Genomic DNA, 25,303 nt, shown 5'->3' with positions numbered 1-25,303 from the left:
ACCCATTTCAGTGATTAAGCACTTCTTGATTTTTGCCTCAGTCCTTTTGGTAAGAAGCTTTTGCTCCTCTCAGGAGCTGGTTTGGCTTTTCCTTGATTCCTAGGATTGATTTAGGATGTTACTGTGCCCCAACAAGGAGTTTTTCAGTTTCAGAAGCTCTGAGGTGAACCCCCAGTCCTCTCCCCTCACTACACACCACTGCTTTACAATCAAAACACTGCAGTTCTTAAATAACTCACTTGGGCTTGGGGCTTATATAGAGATCTTGACTCACCAGATTTCTTGTGGCACTTGGATAATGAGTTGGAAAGTAGCTTTGTGGCCTATTGATCCAGGATACTTTGCATTTGTTAAAAGAAAAATCTAATAAAACAAGCCCCCACCTATCAGCTCTCATCCCAGGGGCAGAGGAACACATGGCACACATAGACAGTGCCTCAGTGGGGATGTGAAATCAGTTTTACTCAGGAGTACGTGAAAAGAAGCCCACCAAGCCTCTTTGCCCTTGCCCAGGTGGATTTTAATCCCATATTTGCCTATAATAAAGAAAGCATGGCTTGCTTCCTGGCAGTTCATCAGAAGCTCCTCATAATTTAACTTTACATACACAAGATGCCAGAGCTGCCTGCAGTGCTCACCCTGCTCGTGCCCTTCCCTGCTCCTCACTGCATTTTGCTCCAAGTGTTAAAAATGGTTTATGAGGAGGATGTTGCAGTCACTCCCAGTCACATCCCAGGCAGGTTTGCATGCCCACATCTGTGTGTGCCAGCCCTCCACGTACTGGAGTACAGCAAAAAGCACTCTGCAGGCTCTGATGAGCTGAAATGCCTGGGAGCAAAACACACAGCAGATTGTTTTACACTCTCAGAAGCTCTAATGGCAGTGACCAGCAATGAACAGAGGCTGATGCACCGAAAGAGGAAGGAAAAGTTTCCTTTGATTTCCAATTCTTTGTTCCCATGTACAAAAGGCACTTTGAGCACTTTCCTTTCCTGCGAGTTACGCACGGAGTGACTGCAGGGATCTCTGCAGATATTTACTGTCTTGTGGCACTGCTGGAACGACCCACAGATCCACACTAAGTAACTCAGAACCACACAATGGTCTGGGCTGGAAAGGACCTTAAAGCTCATCTCTTTCCAATGGCAGGGACACCTTCAACCAGACTCCAAACTCCAAACCCCATCCAGCCTGGCCTCAGACACTGCCAGGGATTCAGGGGCAGCCACAGCTGCTCTGGGCACCTGTGCCAGGGCCTGCCCACCCTTACAGGGAACAATTCCTTCCAATATCCCACCTATCCCTGCCCTCTGGCACTGGGGTACAATTCCTGATGCAGAGTCTCTCTCCAGGTTCCTTGCAGCCCCTTCAGATGCTGGCAGGGGCTCTGAGGTCTCACCACAACCTTCTCTTCTCCAGGCTGAACATTCCCAGCTCTCCCAGCCTGGCTCCATAGGGGAGGTGCTCTCCTCAGCACAAAGCTCTTCTCCAGCCCAGCATGTTCTGTCACAGCAGCATTTGCTATAAAGACTATTTCCATTCTGTGTATAGATATTTATCCTATCAATTTCCCCATCCATGAAGAAAGCATTTTCATTTGGAGCTCAGGACTGATTTTGTAGTGCCAGTCCAAGTAGAAGCTGCAAGAATTTTGGTGCCATTTATCTTGCTCCATTCTACATTTATCTGCCTTCAAATGCTGAAACTTGGGGGGTCTCAGGGACTTTGTTTCTTTCCTGGAAGCTGTTCCACCACTATGCTCCCCAGATCCTGTGCCTGTGATGAAACAAAGGGCCCTTACTCACACACTTCTTTCTACAGAACTGAATCCTCTTCCTGCTCTTGGCTTATTTTCATGCACCAGTAACTGTTTGAATTTCTAAAATTGTTGCTTTTCTGGTCAGCCTTGGCCTGTGCTGGCAGTTCTTCCCAGTGAGCCTGGGTGATGCAAATCTGCAGCCCAAGTGTTAAGTTTTTAATAAAAGCATTTCTACTCAATGCCAATAAAATGTTTCAAGCACCTGCAATTAAACAGTCTGGAGACAGATCTGCTCGTTAGAACATTCAAAAAATCTGACAGTCTTTCAAAGAGATGAAAAAAGGGGACAATTGTTTGATGTTAAGTCTTTACTGCAAGAAAAATGGATTTCTCTCCTTCTCCAACAGCCACCAGGAAATTGGTGGTGATTGGGGACTCAAGGAGAACAAAGTCTGCTGGTCACATTTGGGTTTGACTGATTTGAGGGGTGGTCTGCAGGGTTTTTTAATTTCTCTGAGGTACTCCAACTTTTAAACAAAAGTTTCTGGAACTCTCCATGGGATTCCTTCTGCTTTGGTATTTTGTTTCTGTGTCAGTAGGTGTGATCACATATGAGCCATCTGCCTCATCAGAAATCTATAAGCAGCAAATGGCTTTTCAAGCAGTTCAAAATTGGAATAGAAGGATGTGAACAAGCAGTTATTAAAACAAGATGTTAATATGAGAAGAGCCAATTTATTTTTATTAAAAATGTAATTTAATCCAAGAATTCTCTGGAGTCAGTTTGATGGGCGAGGCGTGTGCGTGGCAAGCAATTCCGAGCACACTCCAGCAGGTACAGAGGAGGCTGGGAAGGACCTGTGCTCCCAGGTGCTGCCTGGGGGCCTCAAAGCTTCTTTGGAGGATGAGCTCTTTGGGCTGGGGTGGAGAAAGGCACCCAGCCCTGCCTTTCACAGGGGAACAGGTCCTGTGTGCCCTGGGCAGGTGTGTCCTGCAGCCACCTCCCAGGAGATGCTCAGACTCCAGGGCAATGGCTCCAGCTTTGGCTGGCAGAAGCAAACACCCACCCTGATGGGAACTCTACCCCACAGTCATTTCTTACACCTCTCAGCCCGACTGCAGTTTGGGTAGGAGTCTACAGATGAACTTCATGGAGGCTGCAAAAACCAAGAAAATCAATGTATAGCTGGTATAAAAGGAGCTTGAGTGACAGCAGACTGTCACATCAAAGGCTGGAGCAATTCCTCCTCTCAGGAGCTGGGCTGGGGCATTCTCACTGCTGGTTTCTAACACCTACAGCCTGTATGATCAGAAACACTCCAATGGTTTCAGCTCTTTTCCCAGGCATCTTTAATGCAAAATACTGTTACAAAACAGCCTTTGCAGGCTCCCAGGCAGCAAGGCCTTCCCCTTCCTGGAGACAGAGCGCAGCCGCCTGAGCTGGGAGCGAGGAGAGGATCCAGGTTTCTGAGTCGAGATAAACAAAACCTTTCCCTAATTCACCACTGGCAAGCTCTGTGTTCAGTGAGAAGGCAAAGAAAACTTCCCCCCTGCTCTGCGAGGTAAAGGCAGGCACAGGCAGCTATTCCAAGCATTTCACAGCAGTAATTTTCCATTTCCATTAAGAAAGACAGTTTAAGCATTTTTTTTTAGATTTAACTGTAGTGATGGAGAACTTTGCTCCTTCACCTTAACCCCCTCCAGCCTGGCTTGTTCCCAGCACCCACCGAGGCAGGGCTGAGGGAACTCCTGTGAGGTGTTGGACAAAGCTGGCTCCTCCCACACACAGAATTCCAGCAATTCTCAAAAGAAAGAATTCAGGCAGGCTGGTTAGTCAGGGCTTGAGGAAGAAAACACAGTGACCCACTGAAGCTGCCTTATTTCTGCCCAGTAAATCCAGACTAAAATCACCCAGCTGGCTACTCTGGCACAGCTCATCCCAACAGCTCCTCCTGCACCCTCAAAGGGAGCTCTAAATATCCCATTAAGTCTTCAACTTCACATTAATTTCTGTGCTAATTGGCTGGGGACCCACAAGCAGGAAGGATGATGTTACTCCTGAGGAAGAGCGGATTTCCAGTAACAAAACCACGCTAAATAAATTGACTGCTTGTTTCTGTATAGACCTTTTGGTGAAAAATTTTCTGCATTTTCTTTTTCCTCAAAGAAAATTTTAAACCTGAGGAGGTCTGAGCCCAAGGGTGACAATGGCAATGACTGCCTGCTTGTCAATACCAACAAAACTTCCAGGTTTTCCCCGGGCAGCTTGAAGAGTTGCATGTTCCTTCCTCCTGCTGCCAGTTCAATGGCTCCTGATGGCAAGGGAGCGAATTACGGCTCTATTTGAGCTACAGCTTTTATAATTAACTCTACAGATTGATTTCTGCAGAAATCATTATTTAACCAGGAATTCCCTACTCCCAGAATGGCTTCTACTCAGATAAACTATTTAAGAGGTTACCTGGGACTCAATGCATTAAATTTCAGTTTCATCTTTCAAGCACAGCAATACTTTGAATTACATTTCATACATTGTATTTCTGTGTGCTACTGATATCTTGACGTTTCTGGGACTATTGTAATTACTGATTGACTTGACTCATTCTGAATCCAGCATCTTCTTGGAAAAATACCATCTGAGCCAAAAAAACCCTCCAAAAACATATAGGGCACATAATGTTGGGCTTAACCTGCATCTTATGCCTAATGCACACATTTGTTCAGCACAGCCACCTAAGAGAATTCAAGAAGTAGCTGTGAATCTCATCAGGAAAAAACTGCAAAATAAATTGTCTAGAAAAGGAAATAAAATCTCACTTTGCTGTTCTTGATATTGAGAATCTTTTAGAGACTGTGGAGAATATCCAAGGTTTGGGGACAAGCTGAGGAAGGCAGCTGAGGAGGAGGAGGAGGATGGAGAGCTGTGCTGCTTGCACTGGCACCAGACGAGCCATTGTTACCAGCAAACACAGATGCCATTTGTAAAACAGCTTAGACAAGTGCCCCTAATTATCTCTCAGGATTCACAACATGTTTAAATACTCTTAGAGCATTAAAGAATCAACCCAAGAGCATGTAATGTAATATAAAAGCACTCTTTCAACTGCTATGAACATCTACAGCGTCATTTACTAATCTCTTGGTGACGACCCTGAAATTAAGGCAAGACTGTGCAGTGGAGCATCTCAACTGTAGGCTTGGAAGTTCAGAGATGTGACCTTTGTAAAGCCAAAATCCATCAGTTAAAGCCCTTGTGCATTTATAGATACTCAGAGCTTCCAATGTGTGTTAAATATATTGTCCATAATCCCCAAAGTCAAAGGTTAACAGCTGCACTTCAGGAGATGTGGCTACACTGGTGACTACAGCTGGGTCATTATTTCATGCTGACTACCACGATGCTTATTTTATCCAGGAGTAGATTTATTTAAATAGGCAGTTAGTTGTTGGAAAAGCAAAGATAGAAGAGTCTGAAATACACACAATTTCAGCAATGGGGGGAGGAAAACACCCCCACAGACTTGGACAAGCACCAGAAACATTTAGATTCAAAGAGAACCTAACTTTCTTCAGATGATTATTTTCAAAAGCAGCAGCATTTGTTTGGAACACCCTGCGTTAGACACCCATATTCTGGGAGATAACTAAAAAAAACTTACATCAGCCTAGTTGGCTCCTTCAGGAAAGAGCAAGCCCTCATATCAGGGAAGATGGATTTCTAAAAGCTTTTTCTTCCACATGCTTTGTTCCAACTGCAAAACTTGACCTTTAGTTTCAGGAGCTGTGCACAACCCTCACCCCAGGGCAGGGGCAGAGAACTGCTCAGCCAAATGCAGGAGTGGGAGCACAGAGAGCCACCCCGGGATGCCCAAAGGATTAGGATTAAATGTTAGGATTTAACGTTTTAGGCTTTATGTTCAGGGACCTCTCTTCACCTGTTTAACAGCACAGTTACCTGCAGGTCTACAAAAGGTCCTGCTCCTCACACTGCCTTCACCTATTCCCTCCAAATCCCCTCCTGCTGGGGTGGGTACGGGTGAACATCCCTCTCTTCCTTTTGATTAAAAAGACCAATACCGATGGGAAAACCTGAAGAAATTCCAAGTAATCTTGAGACAATACACTTTATTTTCATAAAATGCCATTTTGCTAATTTTTCTGAGTATATATTTTTCTGTTAGTTCCTCCTTAGCAACAACAGCTTATTTGGATGTTTTAGATCTGAATTTCCTGTTGCTTTAAAAAATGTAAATTACACAAATCAACAGCACCCTGCAGTCTTCAGGGGTTCATCCAAGTATCTAGTTGTTGACATTTAAAACACCAGGCTGTCAAGAAGGAAGAGGATAGTCTAGTGCTTATATAAACTTAATTTCCTTGTTTCCATTAAAAAGTTATTAATTAAAAGGTAGTCTCAGCCAGGCTCACACTGTTCACACATAGCCAACTTCCTCTCATCCTACTCCATCGGGAAGATTATTTGGCATATTTATATTCTACTCAGGCAAAAATAGTATTTTATAATTCATCTTACAGCATGCCCAGGAGCAGTGCTAGCACCTTCATAAAGCACCTTCCTGCAGCACAGATGTGCACAGGAAACCACTGAAGCTTCCCACATTTACTAACTGCAGGTTACTGGAATGTCCTGGCCAAATGGAATTAGAGCTATGACATAAAAACGACCCTTTCACATCAATGATTCCTTTGCTATGCATTTTAAAGTTCCTAAGTCTTGATGCCTATGCTGTATTTCATCCTCTGCATGTACTAAGGGAAAAAATCAAGTTCTGCAGCAAGACACAGCCACTGTGACACCAGAGCAGTCCTAAGCAGCAGCAGCAGGTTGGGGTTTGTCTCCTGCTGTGCAGCCTCTCCTCACCTGGGGACACAGGGCCTCCAGCTGGCTGGCTGACATCCGAACCAGTTTCACACCCTCCTCGTTGTTGGAGATGGAGCAGGCCAAGTTGGCAACCTGTGTCAGAGGGGGGGAGAAAACAAAACACAGCTGTTAGAACAGAGGGTTATCTCCTTCTGGAGAAAACTTTTGCCTAATCCCAACAGTGACCACTAACCAGTAACCCATCATGGAACAAAAAGATTCCACATTTGTTGTTTTGTTCTAAAGAGTTTTAAAACCACTAATGGCACCTGTTCCTTCTGTAGACATAAAATTGTAACACTGTGGATCATGGAATCCCAGACTGGTTTGGGTTGGGTGGGACCTTAAAGCCCCTCCAGTGCACCCCCTGCCATGGCAGGGACACCTTCCACTGTCCCAGGCTGCTCCAAGCCCCAGTGTCCAGCCTGGCCTTGGGCACTGCCAGAGATCCAGGGGCAGCCCCAGCTGCTCTGGGCACCCTGTGCCAGGGCCTGCCCACCCTCCCAGGGAACAATTCCTGATTCCCAATATCCCATCCATCCCTGCCCTCTGGCACTGGGAGCCATTCCCTGGGTCCTGTCCCTCCATCCCTTGTCAATTGTCTCTCTCCAGGTTTCCTGGGGCTCCTTCAGGCCCTGCGAGGCCACCCTGAGGTGCCCCCAAAGCTTCTCCTGTGCAGGTGAACAATGGCAGCTGTGCCAGCCTTTCCTCCCAGCAGAGCTGCTCCATCCCTCTGCTCATCCTGGAGCCTCCTCTGGCCTGGCTCCAGCAGCTCCAGCTCCTGCCTGTGCTGGGCCAGGGCTGGGGCAGCTCTGCAGGTGGGAAATCACCTGAGCACAGGGGCAGAATCCCCCCTGCCCTGCTGTGGGCTCAGCCCAGGGCTCAGGGGGTTCTGGGTGCTGGGGCAGGTCCAGCTCCCACCCCCAGCCAGTCAAACAGGGCAGAAATCCCTGCCAGCCATGATCAGGGTGATGCTAAAGAGCAGCACTGGCAGCAGCTGCAGTCAGTTTAACAGCCCAATCCCAGCAGGGAGAGACAGCAGAACCCCAGAGAGCTGAGCTGGTTTGCTGGTGCTCCATGAGGGCTCCTGTGTGACAGGAGGGGTCAGGTAAGGCCTGGCACTGTTCCTCCAGCCCTCCCCTGTGCTGCAATTCATCAAATAAAACCAGTACAGGAGATCCCCATGATGCATCCACAGGCCTCCAAAATTTGAATAGGATCTCTTGTGATGCTAAAAACTTTACTCCACAACCTTGACCTGCTGCATAGCATCACCCTTAGCTAGGTCAGCCTGAAGCAGGGAGCTCTGTAAACATCTGCTTTTCCAGAGCACGGAGGATGGGGACAGCACAGAATTTTTTGGTAATTGAAGATATTCCTCATCCCAAAGCTACTCTCAGGGGAAGGAAGTCTGAAATAAGTTACATTTCTCAGCTGACAGGTGAATGACAAGCATGTTATTCTGAGCCATTTGAACACAGAAAGCTGTAAAAATAGCAGCAAGTGAACTGAGACGAACACCGAGTACTGTCCTTCCAGAGGCTGAGCAACCTGCAAAGCCCCCTGTAAATATGCCATAAAAGCATCACCAGGAGCCAGCAGATGCTCACTAACATCGCTGAACCAGATTTCTCCAGATACTTTTCTCTATAAGCTGAGGAATTTGCATTCTGCCTTTAATTAAACTATTCTTTGCATTCATGTAAGTAATTTTGAAGTAGTATCTGCAGCTCTACCACATGCTTTTCCCCCTCCCCAAGCCCTTCCCTCATGGCAGATGTTCCCACACAGAATACATTACTGTCCTGCAAATCATCAAGCACGTGCCATTACACTTGAACAGCAGTTTTCATCAATCCCATTATCAATTTGGGGCAACAAAATCAAGTTCCCACTGCAAAGTACAGGGCCTCTTCCTCCCTCCAGCTCCAAGCCAAGTTACAGAGGATGGAAAACAGGGGTGTCAGGATGAGAGGTGTTTCCAGCACAGAACAAGCAAGAAAACAGATGTGCCAACACATATTTGGAGGAAAACAAACTGAAGTTGAGAGAAAGACTGAGCAGCATCAACAACACAGAGGAAACCCTGCCAGCTCTCAGGAACATTTGTGTCCTGCTCCCGAAATTTCTCTTCCACTCGTGATTGGATTCAAGTCCTACACATGCAGGGGTGAATTGCAGGATGTCCCCAGCTCTGGGCACAGTGCTGCAGGCAGGGCCCAGCTGAGCCAGGGCTCCGTGCTCCTCCTCTCTGCCCCCACCCCTGAACACCTCCAGCCCTGCCCTCTGCACAGCACCCCAGCAAACAGCTGGCCCTGGAACACCCTCTCACACAGGGGTTGTGTCTGATTTTTCCTGTATATCTGCCATGCCTTGAATCCCTAGTTCCCAGCAAGCTGCTGGGATAATATAGAAGTACATCATGTTTTTGTTATAGAGGCTCACAAGAATCAAAAGACAATCAGATGCCATGATTTAAAAGTCAAATAAAGATTTTGCTGTTGGTTTAAGCACAGGTCATATTTTTGAGAAACACCGGTTTGCCAATATTTTTTATGGTCCATATTTCCCCATCATTTCTGCCTCCACAGCAGCATTACAACCTCTAGGAGCCAGGAGAACACAAAGCTCTATTGAGTAGGGGCAGAATAAAAGCGACATTGAAGCACCACAAAATCAGCCTCTCCGATATCTGGAAATGTTGTGCTGTCTCTCAAGCCAAGTGTGATGAATCAAGCGCACAGAAACCCTGCTCTGTCTGAACACAGAGAGGCAAAGAAGTTAATAATGGAGTGTCCCCACCGTGGTATAATGAAAATTTGCTTTTTTGCACAGTCATTTTTGAACAGTCATTTTTCTTCTGAATACCCAACTGATGGCAATTCTTCTTTAGAAAGCGCCCGACTGGCACTGCCAGCGCTCATGAAAGAAGCGTGTGTGCTTCCCTGACTGAGGGTCTTTGGCAGTTTAAGACAATCCAACTGTTGGCTGCCACATCCCATCCCAGGCTGCGCCTCCAGAGCTCAACCCTTCATTTCAGCACGCTCATCCAACAGCCAGCTACTCGCTCTGGCAGGGGCTTCCTCTGCCAGATCAGCACACAAACTTCCCTGCAAACTCTTTGCTGAACATCAGAGCGAGGCACAGACGTGGCAGCAGCTGAGATGACTTCAGAGTGCTGCAGACAGGGCTGTAAATTCACAGCAGTGCAGCGTTTACTGCACCCATGGGAAGGCTCTGTCTAACTACTGGAAAACACACAAGCCTCTTAAAATTTGGAATTTAAGAAGAGCTGTGTCTACTAATTAATCAAGTTGTAAATGACGTAACAGTGAGGTATTTTAAACTGTCAGCAATTATCAGGTGCTCTATAACATGAATTCTGAAATCGCATGTACCAGCTGAGGTGGATGGCTGCAGAATTAAGAAATTTAATTTTAAAAGTACCTGAAAGGACTCATCTTCAATAATTCCTGGGTGATCTGAGAAATAACTTCAAACTCTCTCTCTCTCTTCAGAAGATAGGGTAGTGCTGGCCAGTTATTTGGCACATACCCATAATACATTGGATTTTGTAGCTGAGATGAAGATCAACTCTTTCAAAGGCCACAGAGCGCTTGGAAATCATACATTTCCAAAACTTCTAAATTAAATAATGCACCTCAAGGGAACAAAAATTTCCTTTAAATCAAATGTGAATTAAATAGTTTCTCCATGTCTCCAACAAAAGCAGCTGACTGACATAGTAAGTGGTCAGACTTGATTTAGAAAGAAGAACACTTGTGCTTGAGAGCAAAATAGCAATTGAATTCCTGCTGCATTTGTTCATTCTTACCATTCAATATCATCAAGTCCCTTTACATAAGCACTACTGGCACAGGCATCAAAGGAGACAAAACCACTGCAAATAATGTAATCAGCACAACGAGCAATCTCTTGAAAAAAGTTAAAAATACAGTGGGAATGAAGAGAGCCCAAGCCCGCAGCCGCGCGCGGTTCAGACACCTCTCACTGCTGACAGACCGATTTAAAGTAGATTTCAAGGTTCTCTCTGTTCAGAGTCTACAGGCATGGCCCAGAGATGGCTTCTCAAACCCCACAAGGCAGGGCAGACCCCAAGCAGCTGCTGGTATTTAGAGGAATGAGCTTAAATTTCCCCCCAGTGACAAATGCAGTGCACAGACCTCATGGTGCCAAGCGGAACAGCTGGGCAGGCTCGTCTGGAAAGGGCTGTTCATGCCCTGAGCAGTTTTTGAAACTCAAATCTCATTGTTCTCAATGATGACATCAGCACACCGCAAGATGATTTGAGGTGAGTGGCTCTGGTGTTGGCACAATTGGCAAGGTGAGTGGCCCTAAATCCAGGCCAGTCACCAGAGGGGTTCCCTGGGCTCAGCACTGGGCCAGCCCTGTTTGATGTCTCTGTTGGTGACCTGGATGAGGGGATGGAGGGCAGCCTCAGTAACTGCACAGACTGGGCAGGAGTGTGCATCTGCAGGAGGGCAGGAGGGCTCTGCAGAGGGATTGGACAGGCTGGATCCATGGGCTGAGGCCAGCTGTATGGGGTTCAGAGTTCAACCAGGCCAGGTGCTGGGTCCTGCCCCAGGATCACAACAACCCCAGAGATGCTCCAGGCTGGGGAGGAGTGGCTGGGAAGTGTCCAGCAGGAAAGGCCTGGGGGTGCTGTGCCAGTGGCTGGACATGAGCCCAGGGCTGCCAGAGGCCAATGGCCCCTGGGCTGTGCCAGCACTGGGGTGGCAGCAGGAGCAGGGCATGGCCTGTCCCCTGTGCTGGCACTGCTGGGGGACCTCGAGGGCTGTGTCCTGTTCTGGACCCTCATGGCCAGAGAGCCCTGGAGGGGCTGGAGCGTGTCCAGGGCAGGGAACGGAGCTGGGAAGGGGCTGGAGCCCCAGGAGAGGCTGAGGGAGCTGGGCAGGGGCTCAGCCTGGAGCAAAGGAGGCTCAGGGGGCCCTTGTGGCTCTGCACAGCTCCTGCCAGGAGGGCACAGCCGGGGGGGCCGGGCTGTGCTCCAGGGACCAGGGACAGGAGCAGAGGGAACGGCCTCAGGCTGGGCCAGGGCAGCTCAGGGGGGATTTTAGAGAAAGTTTCTTCACTGCAAGCACTGTCAAACCCTGGCAGAGCTGCCCAGAGCAGGGGTGGAGTCACCATCGCTGGAGGGATTTCAAAGCCAAGTGGATGTGGCACTTGGTGACAGGGTTTAGTGGTGGCCTTGGCAGTGCTGGGGAAACAGTTGGACTCAAGGGTCTCAGAGGGCTTTTCCAACTTAAATTATTCCATGGTTTTTTGCCTTTGGAGGAGGCATAACTTAAGTGGTTCCTTTTGAGAAGCAGATGTTACCTCAGGCCAAAGGGTCAGCTGGGAATATGTTATTAGTAAGAAGGTGTAACTCCAATATTAAAAAAAATATTCTACCATCTGTCACAGAGTGATTCCATCTCAGATTCTAGTTAACTTTGACTGTTCAGAATTTACTAATATTTAAATCAGGAAAAACTTGACATTTCTAAAGCTGTTCTTTCTACCATTAGTAACAATTTGTGGCAGAGAACCGCCTCCCCTGACAAGACAGAGGTTGTACCTTTTCCACATGAAATACATTTTGGTTTTTTGTTAAACTCAAAATTTGTTCAGGTCGTGACTAAGGTAAGTCTTCCAGCAATTAAAAAACTGCAGCAGCCTCAACTACACAAGTTTGGGGTCAGTGTTAAGCTTCTTAAATTACACTATTAACACAACCCAGCAATGCTAATAATAACGCCAAGGTTGTGGGTCTGACCCCCATTCAGTGAAGAGATGGACTTTATGATCCTTGTGGGTCCCTTCCAACTCAGAACATTCTGTCATTCTGTGTAACAGTGCTCCAGCTCTGTACTTGCTCTGCCTTCTCTTTGCCCAGACTCCCTGGCTTAGGCAGAGGAACTTTACAGGGAACTCTTTATTGAAGGACTGGCCAATTGCTTTTCCAACAAGAGACAAAAGATGCAATAGGAAAAAAAAAATTATAATCTCTAGGACTTTGAAACTTCATTTGCAAGGATTTCAAAGGCTGACAATAAATGTCTTAAAGCCTCAGAGTTATGTACCTGGATTGACTTCACAGAAACACCACCCAGATTTTCCTCCTTGTTTACAGGTCCAATTTTTAGGACTGCTTCTTCAGGCAGTCAGGAAGGCAAAGTCTCCAAAGTGGTGCTGCTGCAGCCATCCCGAGCTGGTGCAGCCCCAAGAAGGCTCTGCAATGTGTTTATTGTTGCATAATTGAATGTTGTCAGAGCTGGCCCTGCCACCCAGCATTGCCACAGCCCAGGATTACACATCCCTGTGCAGGAGCCAAACACTCACTAATTGAATTCTCCGAGTCTGGACACTCTCGTTTGAACCTGCAGTTGTAAAAATAGCATTGCAGAAAGAAGTTTTCTGACTGCCTTACACTGAGAAACTTTTCAATTTAACATTAAGCAGAATCCTCTCATAACTGGTGCTCAAAAACTCTTACACAAAAATAACAAACCCACATCCATGTGTACACAGATACTTTGGGAATTTCAATGCCACGGAAACCAAGCTTTTCAAAGGTGTTCCTGGCATTTTCATTTCTGATTAAACTTCAAAACTTCAGCTGCTTGTTCTAGTTTTTTTGCTTTACATTTTACAATTTGTCTGGGAATGCAAATTCCAACTTTTAAGCAGCTTTAAAAAATCACCCATTTTAAAAGCAAAAAATAGAAAGAATGGACAGGCAGCCACTGAACATTTTTCTCCTAGGAATTTGCTAAAGAAAAGTGTATTTAATATTCTCAAAAAATTCAAACAGAGCACAGCTAATTTCTTCCTCCTCCATGTTAAAAAAGACCTGTCCCGATTCCCTTCACACTGGTCAAAGCTCAGGAAATTAATTTATCTGCAGAAACAACTCTTCTGGCAAAACTAATGGCAACTGAGGACTCTCAGAAGAGATGTGTTGATTATGTAATCCCCATCCCTCTCCAGAAAGACTTTCATTATTCACTAAGTCCATACATTTATTTATTCACCTGTACACTACACTCAATATTTACGACAAATCTAAGCATTTTAACATCCAGCCCTAACAGGTGCTGCATGAGGGAGAAGTGTTACAGCTATAGATGTGTTAACTCTAACCCTACAAACCCCTCATTTTGCAGAGGCAGAGTTAACTGGGAATTACACAAAACAGCTCCACTTCTTTAATACAGGAGGACTAGGGATCAAATCCACCGGGACTGTGCAGAGAGTTACCAGAGTCGTGCTGTCAGCTGCTTTGTGATTTTATATCACTTAAGTAGCATGTGGCTGCAGCTCCACAGCAGGTACCTTGCAAGAGCTTGTTTGTGGGCAACAGAATCCCCAAGTATTAACTGAAAATAGTAAAAGTCTTTAAATAAAACAAGGCACATGTAGACAAACTGCAGACGTAAAGCACTGGGGAGAATGAAGGACCAAACTGAGAGAACTGCTATTTCCAGAGCTCTGCAGCCTCACACAAAGATGAGAACAGTTTCATTCCAAGACTGGTTATAAACACAAGGAGGGGAAGTTTCAGTTGGCTGGAAAAAAACTGGCAAGCAAAGGGCTGGCATTTTGGATGATGAGGAATGGAGGTCACACAGCCTGTTATTTCAACAGGCTGGTAAGTGATGGCAAGAGAAATCAGAGACAGTATCACAGAGTCCCAGGCTGGTTTGCGCTGGGAGAGACCTTAAAGCTCATGCAGTCTCATTCCCTGCGATGGCAGGGACACCTCCCACTGTTCCAGGCTGCTCCCAGCCCCAGTGTCCAGCCTGGCCTTGGGCACTGCCAGGGATCCAGGGGCAGCCCCAGCTGCTCTGGGCACCCTGTGCCAGGACCTGCCCACCCTCACAGGGAACAATTCCTATCTCTCAGTATCCGATCTATCCCTGCCCTGTAGCAGTGGGAAGCCATTTCCCCTTGCTCTGTCTCTCCACACTCTTGTAAGTAATATAAAAGTATGAAAATAAAAGTATTGTGCATCTTCTGCTTCTTGTTATATTAAGGCAATCAGTATTTCCGTGAGTAACCACCTTTTGCTTGGGATTACATCTTAGTACTTCCACATTTCTAGCTCTATCTCTGTGTTTAAAATTCTATTTACAGGATACAGCTTTGCACTTGCCTCTCACCCTGGCCAGAGCTGTCTCCAAATACCTCTCCAGCTCCCTGGTGCCATTCCAGGTACAGCTGTCCTGGTACTGCTCCACACCAGCGAGCTCCTTCCCTGCCCTGAGGAAATGTTCTTCCCCAACAGAGAGCCACCCTTGTGTCGTCAAGGTTTCACAGAGAAGGGAAGTTTTCCACACAGCTGGGCAATCCCAGAGTTCGTGCATCAGGACAAGCCAGACTGGGCTCCATTCACTGCAGCAAGGGCAGTGTGGGGACACCTCCTCTCGTGCCAATGGGAAAGGTTTTCAGTCAGACAGAAAAAAGAGGTGTTTGAAGGGAATCGATACATCTGTAGCATAAACCATAGCCACAGCAGGAAAGTGCAGCAATATCTTTATTTCCAGCCTGGTGGATTATCCTCTCTACAGACCTGAGGGAGAGCAGGGCTGCCACAGGAACAGCAGTGTGCGGCGCGGGCACCGTGCCCCTTGTCGATGCAGCTGTGGCAGCAGATGTAACTGCTGGCACAGGAACTATTCCTCCCTCAGACAAACAAGCTAAAGTGTTAAAATGTTGTTAAAATCACAAACCACGTTAGTTATACAAGTCTATCTGAGCTACCACGACAGCAATGACACCACTGGTGTGTGATGGAGAGCTCAGCTTCAGCTGAAACCTTCAGAGCAAACCCTCAGCTGAGATGCTCCTTAGCAACACAAATACCTTTCCTTAAAATAAAAGTGTTTCTAGTAGTGATATCTGGACAGGACCCAAAAAATTATCCTTATCCAAAAACGTCTCTGTGTTTGTCAAAGTAGAGATGAAGACAGGCTGAGGAGAGTTGGGGGTGTTCAGCTGGGAGAAGAGAAGGCTCTGGAGAGACCTCAGAGCCCCTTCCAGGGTCTAAAGGGGCTCCAGGAGAGCTGGAGAGGGACTGGGGACAAGGGATGGAGGGACAGGACACAGGGAATGGCTCCCAGTGCCAGAGGGCAGGGCTGGATAGGTTATTGGGAATTAGGAATTGTTCCCTGGCAGGGTGGGCAGGCCCTGGCACAGGGTGCCCAGAGCAGCTGGGGCTGCCCCTGGATCCCTGGCAGTGCCCAAGGCCAGGCTGGACACTGGGGCTGGGAGCACCTGGGAGGGTGGAAGGTGTCCCTGCCATGGCAGGGGGGTGGAACTGGATGAGCTTTAAGGTCTCTCCCAGCGCAAACCAGTCTGGGATTCTGTGAAATTGTTCTTCTCTCCCATCTCAGTTTGCTCAGCACTCAGAACATGCTGCCTTCTGATCTGACTAAAGGCTTCCAACTTGGTGCCTATTATTAGCTGCTTAAACCAGTTTTTGGTGATTCAGACAACTGTTCATGGCAGTGTAACTGTAATTGTCAGTACACTGTGCTCTTCACAAAGACGACAAAACAGTGTCAGTAATGAGCTCCACACAGATTTCAGGCACCTCCTTGATGACATGACATGACTAATAATCCAATATTGCTAATGACTAAGATGATGAAAATCCAGACATGCATCAAGGCTTTTAGTTAAATATCAAGAATTAAAACGTTTATGCCACATCTATAAAAAACTTTACCGAAAAAGCCACTTAAAAATGCTGTTGGAATTAAGACTTAAATATCTGAAAAATAAAAGGACTCTATTGCTTTTCAGCTACCTCTGAAGACATCACGTCAACACCACCTAAACCCAACTGTTCTCACACTTCCTGACCTCTTTTACACATTTCCCTTTCCAAAAAGCTTCTGTTTCCAAAGGAAAAAGGAACAGAGCAAACACAGGGCAGTTTCTAGTGGAATAAAAAGCACATTAATATCTTCCAAACCCCAAACTCATTCAAACTCCAAATTCTCCCCCCTCCACGCGTGCCTTGGCCCAGATGTGCAGAGGAAGCCCTTCCCAGTCACACAGCAAGGTGACTGTCCCTGTGGCTGGGCTGTGGCACAGATGCCTCTCCTCCATGAGTAGCAGCAAACCATGAGGATTTCCAAAGAGAAAAATTGTCTCCAGACAGCCCAATGGCTGCCTAGATTTGTGAGGATTCAATCCCTTCATCCCTCCCATCAGTTTCACTGTCATGGCTTGCCCATGAGCACTTACAATGAAATCTGGACAGAAAGATTACCCTGAAGTCTCTTATTCTTCTTCCAACATCATTTTTAAACTCTACCAGCATCCTACAGACCCTTTCATACATTATTTGGTGTAGCATTAGAAGAGTGGCCTCAAAAATAACCTTACAAGAACAGAAGTTATCCTATTAAAAGGTCACTTGCCTTTACTTATGTATGATGTATTAAATTTGTATATCCAGTTTTGTTGAAAAATGTAGGAACATTTTTCTGCTGAGGCTTCCCTGCTTTTCTGATTATGAATGTAAGGAAAGCATGTTCTACGAGAAGAATTTAATTTATTTATGAATTAGTTGACTAATAAAATGAACTTACAAGGAAAGTGCATTGGCTGTTGAAGAGTGTCAGACTTTAGAGGGCACATTAGAGTTACACTGGTCATTTATTGGAGACATTAGTTTTAAATTGCTGCCAAGGCTATCTATAGACAAATTACAGAAAACGTGCTTGTGCTTTGGAAGAGACATTTTGCTCATTTTGATCTCCATTTTAAATGGGAAATAACTCTGCCTCTTTTCTCCAGACCACAGTGCAAGAACATTTCCCTTGTAATACAAAATTACCTTAAAAATAAAAGCAATAAAAGACAAACCTGAGTTGGCAGATATTTTTCCCTCTGTAAATGAGAATACTGGAGAAATAGGTGCTGAAGTACCCTGGTAATGACTCTAGTCTGGAAAATGCTGGGTTTTGAGATTTAATAAAATTCAGAAAAACACTCCAAGTCAATATCTGAGTTGGGTGCCAAGTGCTTGTCTTGTTCCCCAGGAACCTCAGCCCTGCCTGGCAGCACTGACTGACCCCTGAGCTGGCAGGCAGGAGGGGAGAGCTTTGCAAGAATGAGCAAAGCCACCTCCAAAGAGGTTTGGAAAACTCAGTGAAAATTCTGGAAATCAGGGGGCTGATAGACACAAAGGATAATCTTGTCAAAGCAGATTAACTTCTGGATCTGCTGGATTCTTCCATTCCTGCTTTGTTTGCAATAAATGGTACCTGGCCATGGCCAGGTAAGTGACAATGAACAGGGGACAGCCAAGACCTTCACTGTGCCTCCAAAAACCAGCTTTTATTTTAAATCCAAGCTATGTTTTATCCACTTCACGTTCTAAAAAGCCTTTCCCATGTAAAAAACCTGCAGCTGCTAAGACTCTCCCCAAGAACACACAGGCTGCAAGTCTGAGCAAATCAGGATAATTGCAAGAAAAATGTAGCAAGTGTGCAATGCTTCAGGCTTTGGGAGGGGTATTTTTAGATTTTAGACTGAAGAATGACTCCAGGACATCGGGCTAGACAGTGAGGGCAACAGAAGGGGGAAATGTCAGAGCAAGAGGCTACAGAAAGCTTATGGAGCTGCAAGTGCCCAAATGTGATTCTTTCCAAGCAAATAAATTTGCCGTCTGCATCTGTTCATGGGTTTCACTGAAAATGAGAAAATCATCACTCCATATGCAAGATGCAACCCAGTGCATTAAAAAAAGGCACAGAGCAGTCTTTTCAGATAAATTAAAGCAATTAGAAAAAAAATCAATGCTTATGAAACACCATTGAGAGCTTTTGCCTCCTTGGTCTTACCAATATTTATCTTGGTAAGAAAAAAACTTAAAAATAAAATTTATGTTGAGAAAAATGTTTGACACAGGGGTAGTGGGTTCCAGAGGAAGAAGAGATCATTTGTTCTTTTTAAGGAATTACAAATATATTCTCAAAAATATTCTTAAGCAAGCAAACTGGAGGATTTTAACCTGGACGCTCTCCTTATTTACCTTTTATTTCCTAATCTCTTAATGTCTGAAAAACTTTTCCATTAAAACTACACAGAGTTACACTGTGTCACAGTGTAACCAGGGACAAATTGACAAGCTAATTTTTACTTTTCTAAAGCATCCAACAGCGTAGCAAAGGTTTCTGTTTAACATGTCTGGCTTTCTCCCTCTGCAGGAGCAGCCCAAGCCTCCCTGGGGAGCAGCACAAAGGCAGCTCAGCACAAACACTGCTCAGAGCCCGGCAGGGACAAAGAGCCAGCGTGGAGCTCGGTGACATCACTGCCCATGGGCACCACTGCAGGACAGCCCCGGCCCCCTGGGCAGGAACAGGCACCCCAAGGATGCCAGGGCCAAGCTGTCCTTCCTCAAGAGCAAAGTCAGGTTGGAGAGCCAAGGCTGCCTCACCCAGTGGGAAAAAACACTGGAATGGAGTTAGCAGTTCACAGTCTGCAGATTGGGAAGACTTCCATAGTTTACAAGTGAATTTAACTTTTTGTTAGGCTGGTTCCACAAATGCTGTCCTTTCTGTTATTCTTGTGTGTTACATTGAAATTGGCTTCTCAATTCCTGAATTAAACTCCTTTAACCAAATCCAGCCAGAGTTAATGGTCTGTTAGCACAGAGCAATTTTGAAAGCTATCTTTGAAACGTATTATTCAACTGAGACAAGGCTCATTCTACTCTTACTGTTCCTCAGTTTTCAAAAGGCAGGATAAAAGGGTTAGGATTTTACTACGTGGGAAACAAATTAGATGGGAGCCCTTTGGGATGCTCTTGGTATGGGTTCTCTACAAGACACAGACCCAGCAGGCAAATCAGCTTTTTGTGGTTATTGCACCTTTTGGTCAAATTTGGCTGCCTGGGCGTTAGGAACCACAAAAGCAGATAGTGCTGTGCTGCCAAGAAGGGAACATTTCAAAACGAAATTACCCAAATCATGTGCTTGCATCTCTTTATGGGTACTTGGAGGGCCCATAAACAGCTCTGCACTGCAGGAGCAAGAACTCCCTGTGCTCAGCCAGGGCAGAACCAGCACTGCCACTCCTGTCTGGCCAACACCTGCAGCAGTTTAGTGTGAAAAATGAAATAAAGTAAATCTATCTCATTATATATCTCCCAGGGGCTGGTTCACTGACTCCTCCAGCTCACAGACACAGGGGCAATAACCCAAGGTGCAAACCCTCCCAGCAATGCAGTGGGGATGTGCTGAGCTCCCCAGGACAGAGCAGGATCTCCTGCACATTCCTGTCCCCACTCAGCACCGAAGGGAAGGAAGGGAAGAAGGGCAATGCTCCCCTCAACATCCAAACCTCAGGAGCCTGTCAGGGCGCAATACAGCACAGCTCCACCCAGTGCTGCAGCTGTTGGGCACATTTGGTGTCTTGAGTCACCCAGCAGCACATGTGAGGGCAGTTCTGATAAACCCCCTGTACACTCATCTCCCCTGAAAGCAGTGGAAGCAATCACTGCCCATCTCACCAGGCAAAACACCTTCAGCTCTGTTCTTACACAATCTTTTGTTGTTTCTCCTGAGTTTCCTGCCCAAGAGCAGAATCATGAGGGAACTGGCAAACATCCTTCTCCATTCTGGCAGAGGCACAAGACATTTCAAATGCAACCCACCCCAAGCCATCCTCCTGCACAGGGAATCTGACATCTCATATGACACCAGGGGCTCTCCTGCCCCTCAGGACGAAGGGTCTGCAGGAGCACTATTCCCATTTGTCCAAGCTAAGTGTATATATTAATCCATCTCCATCAGGGAAGAGGTTTATAAACCATCTACATCATGCTACACTACAACTACAGTTACATTTCAGATAGCAAAAGCAATAACCAAGCCTTCAAAAAGCCATTGCAGCAGCATATCATTTTAGCAGAAGCTTTTGATGTCAGTCAAAAATATTGCTGAATGTCTACTTTCAGGGGAATAGTCCTTGGAAGACAAGAGAGTCTGGCTGTACAGAGGCTCTGGAAAACTCCTCTGCAGCCTGGCATTTGCACACCAGGTAGGGCCAGTGCCAGTGAGGATGGAACTGTGGCTGCTCCAGTGGGACACAGCTTCTGAGGGGACAGGGAGAAAGGGCTCACCTGGCAAGGGCTGGGGAGAAGCTCAGGGACAGAGCAGCACAATTATTCCTTTTAATTATGCCAATAAATTCCACACATCCGCTGAGGAGGTAGCAGAACTCTGGCAGAAGAGGCACTGCTATTGTTACATGATTCAACTTCTACTGTAAACAAGCCCTAAAAATAATTTTCTAGATAAATCAGGCTTGCAACATGAAGAAGAGAGGCTTTAGAGCAAACCTACTTCAAAGTGTTCCCAAGGCTGTATCCTGCTGCCAAGGCAGGGCACAGCAGCCCTGCCTTCCTTCCACATGCTGCTTTGCATATGGAAAATTTACTTAAAATTTAGATTAGAATAACTTTGCAGCTCTAGGAGGACAGCATTGATGCTGAAACATGACAAGCCAAAAGAGAAAAATGGATGCCTTCAAGGAATTAAAATATTGTCATTGCTTAGACAGCAGCTCCAAAGAGCTGGACAAACTTCATGCACCCTGGACTATGGGCCAGCTTTAAAGTGCTCTCAGAACATACCATGTGCAAGTCAGAAGCTACTTTTACTGATGTCTGATCAGTCTCATTCTTGAGCAATTTAAATGTGCCCAGCTGTGTGAATATTCCCCACAAGCCCTGGAGACACATGGACTCCACTATCAAACAGAGACACTGAGAGAGCAGAACCACACAAAGCAGCCTGGGACTGTTCCCGGGGAGCTGCTGAGGTTCAGCACAACCAGCCAGAGCCTCAAAGCACGGAAGAGCACAGGAGGAGTTTTTGACACTTATTCCTAGTGGCATGTTTCCCCAACAACACCTATAGCTGTTTGTTCCATGCCATTCAGCATCAGCTGGCACAGAACTCTCACGCGATGGCGGTGAGGGGGCCCAGAGTCCCAAGGTGGATCCATGAACAGGGGCAGGCTCTGCTGCTGCTCTCTGCACACACCACCTGTGGAAATTGCTTCCCTCAGCAGGGCATGAACGACCCTGAGAGCAACTCCCTGACAGGAGGAGCAGCCAGGTGAGGGCTGGGCTCTTCTCCCAGGTAATGAGTGAGAGGACAACAGGGAACGGCCTCAGGCTGGGCCAGGGCAGGCTCAGGGTGGGCACCAGGAGGAATTTCCCCATGGAAAGGGGCTCAGGGATTGGGAGGGGCTGCCCAGGGAGGTTTGGAGTCCCCATCCCTGGAGGTGTCCAAGGGAGGGCTGGAGGTGGCACCTGAGTGCTCTGGGCTGGGGACAAGGTGGGGATCGGCTTGGACTCCATGGGCTGGCAGGGATTTTCCAACTTCAGTAATCCTGGGATTCCAGTTAAGACACGTTGATCCCATTTAATCTGGTTTTCTCCCCACTCAGAGCTCTGCTCTGCAGTTCCACCAGCTGGAGAGCCTTTAGGTTTTCCTTACAGAGGGGTGGCAGGATTAGTTGTGCTGTCACTCCAAGTGATCTGTTTGCTCTTTACACAAACACAGGCAGCTCTTCATTCTGAAAGCCTTCACACAAAAGGCCTGTTTATATTCAGTGGGATTTTACTGGGAAAGAAACCCTCCAGGCTTCAAAGCAATGGGTCAAACTGTCCAGCAGGACAATCGTGCCCTGGTCTCCCTTACTCCAACTCACCACCTCCAAGTAACAAAACCTTTATCATGCACTCACATTGTAATACCCACAACTACATGGGTTATTTAACAGCTCCTTTTGATAAGCTTACATTTTCAATTATTTAAATATTAAATTGTGCTTAAATTCATTCAAATAAAATTTTAAAAGGAAATTTATTACAGAATTTGCTTTGTGCTTCAGCAGAATTGAAAAACCTGTTTTGCCTAGTCTTGCCTTAATTTAACTAGCAACAATTAAATTTTAATTTGTACCATCTTACCTCAATCAATTTGTTGGCATGTTCACGGAAAACCTGGGCATATTCTTTAACTTCTTTTTCATTCCCATTCTTGGCAGCTTCAATCAATACTAAAAGAGGAACATTTGTTTCCAGAAAAGAATCTGAAACATGGTCCATAACAGCTTTGCGAAGCTAAAATAAAAATAAAAGAGTGAGTTATTCTTCAGTAGTGTTCCACTGCTGTTTCCCTCTTACTGTATTAATACGTACAGCTTAAACTACTTTTGTCATTGATCCTTTTTCCTTTGTGTGACCAAGGCTTTTCCCTGCACTAAGTCTTGTCTACACACTTTTTGCTTCAATTTAAATGAAATCTCCTTAAAAAATGGATTAGTTATAGAAGTGCAAGTCACCAGTTTGGCCACAAATATTGATTTAGCAGCTCATATTGGTTTTGTCTGAGTAAATTTGCTGCTTTCCCTCAGCTGATTAAACAACACACTGATTTAACTTTTTTATTTTTCTGCTAGAATAAAAACATTTTTCAACAAACCTGATCCATATTCTCACTTACTCAAAAATGGGAATATATTGCTTTAAAGCCAAACAGACAAAAAGCTGATGCTACAGAAATACAGTTCTCAAATAAAATAGGTTGAGATGAACACCACCAGTACTATAAAATATCACTGATTATCTTCAAAGTCCATCACACAAAAGTTGTTTTTGGGGGGCTTTGGTTGGGTTTTTAATCTCTCTTGACATGAGGATAATTAAGACTACAACATCTGTCTCACACAGTTAACAGGGAATTAACAGGGAATTACATTCCCATCCCATGCTTCCCACTGGAAGCTTCTGGCCTTTAATTCACTGAAGACAGGCCAGCAAACCCACTGCCACTAGGAACAAATCCCCAGCAGGCAGCACTGCACTCCTGTGTCTCAGCCACCTCTGACCATTCCTCACCTGCCTGCGCAGGTCTCTGGTCTTCTTGGTCATTTTATCAATGGCAGAGTTCAGGGCATCACTTCTTTCCTTGCGGCCAGCCTGGAAAACAGCAGACAAAGAGGTAAACAGGCATCCAGGGTCTCAAAGTTAAACCAGTTGTTATTCATTTCAAGTATATGGTAAGCTTCTGTTCATATTTTTGAGGTTTGTGGAGTGATTCTGCACACGGGCAGTAGAGTCTCCACCTCCCCGATAAGGCAGGCACTGCTCCCTGCACGCCCCACCCCAGGGATCACACAACACTGCTCCTGAGCAGGCAGTCAAAAGCCCAGAATCAAAAGTCAAATCCTTATAAACCATTTTTTGGGTAAGAAATTCAAAGTGAGTGAAATTTCAAGTGAGTCTCCAGGCCCACCCATGGGGAGCTGCCAAGGTTTGATCCTGCGCGTTTCGCCTGAGCCCTGTTGTTAGAGAGGCCAAAGGGCCAAGCAGCAGAGGCAGCTTCCCTTTTCCATCAGACATTGGGTCAAAAATATCCTCATTTCTAACAAATTAGGAGTCAGATAAGACAGTGGCGGTGATCTGGTTTTGCTAGGAGATTTTTGTCTTTAATATAGCTTATATTAGGGTTTCAAAACACACTTTATTCAACCACAATCCAATTTCTGAAGTCCTAAGCCACAATCAATATAATTATCCAGTTGAGAAGAAAAACCATTTAGCAGTGCTGCAGTGAGTGTATGCCAGGTATCAATTCTCCAGGTGACAGGCTGGTGTGAAATATCTGGATGAACAGCCTTGAATCTAAAACATCAAGTCCACTTTACAGCAGAAATAAAAAATGGGGGGGAGGGAGTTAGGATGTTGTAATGTCATTATAGTGTAATGAATTATTGAAGATTTGTCACCGCCACGATCAAGTTATTTGATTCTCATCACAAAAGGTAACTGAAAAGTGACTGGAGCTAAACCCAGGAGTTGTGACACTGCCAAACCTGCAGCAGCCTCAGCACTGGCCCCCTCTTTGCTCTACATTCAAAAATCAAAGCTGAAGGCTCTAAATAAAGTGAAGATTAATGCACTGATTTACCCAACACTCTGCTGCTGCCCTGCTCAGGGGATAAGACAGACAAGACTCCCTGAACAATGGCTCTGCCCCTGGCGTGCTGGTGGCAGCAGGCAGGGCTGGCACCTGTGGGGGACAAGGGGGACAGTGACCCCAGAAGCTGCCACCAGGCACTGCCCCAGCCACAAGCTGCTCCAAGACACCAACCCTCAGTGGCAGCTGCTTCACCCCTGTTTACCCACGGCCACGTGAACATTTTACTGAACCCACAGCACCCTCCCCACATACTGGGTTTTTTTTCCCAGGAATATGTTTGGATCTAAGATATATGCTCATCTATTATGCAGAAAGCCAAACATTCAGCTGTTCCAAGAAGTACCATTTTACTTCTCCCCGGGTGCTCCCACATTACCATTTTAACAAGAAGCAGGAGCAGGGATTTGAGGCGATACCACCCATCAATTCCATTTTGCTGTCCCTGGCTTCACAGCCCACAGCCTCGGTGCACAGCACCAGATGCCTTTTGGATGAGAGGAAAACCAAGAGATGGCCTCCACTAATGGACCACTATGCAAAACACCCCAACAAAGCACATTAAAGCTTGAGCAGCACTGATTTCTCACTGCTGATCTGTTCCTATGAAACTACACCACGTCCTAGCAC

General features: G+C 46.0%; 1 protein-coding gene across 2 annotated transcripts in view; it reads right to left on the bottom strand.

Moving 5' to 3' along the window:
• CTNNA1 (catenin alpha 1) overlaps nucleotides 1-25,303 on the bottom strand; it is a 117,147-nt gene that overhangs the window by 24,795 nt on the left and 67,049 nt on the right. For both annotated transcript variants that reach the window (XM_036392047.2, XM_036392048.2), the window contains 3 exons: nucleotides 23,593-23,673; nucleotides 22,663-22,815; nucleotides 6,642-6,734 (listed from right to left, as the gene is read on the bottom strand). In XM_036392047.2, coding sequence (XP_036247940.1) covers nucleotides 6,642-6,734; nucleotides 22,663-22,815; nucleotides 23,593-23,673 — 327 coding nt within the window. The remainder of the gene's footprint in view (nucleotides 1-6,641; nucleotides 6,735-22,662; nucleotides 22,816-23,592; nucleotides 23,674-25,303) is intronic.

The sequence above is a fragment of the Molothrus ater genome, chromosome 15, assembly GCF_012460135.2.
Source record: "Molothrus ater isolate BHLD 08-10-18 breed brown headed cowbird chromosome 15, BPBGC_Mater_1.1, whole genome shotgun sequence".
In the NCBI taxonomy this organism is placed as follows: domain Eukaryota; kingdom Metazoa; phylum Chordata; class Aves; order Passeriformes; family Icteridae; genus Molothrus; species Molothrus ater.
This window is presented reverse-complemented; position numbering and strand designations above follow the sequence as displayed.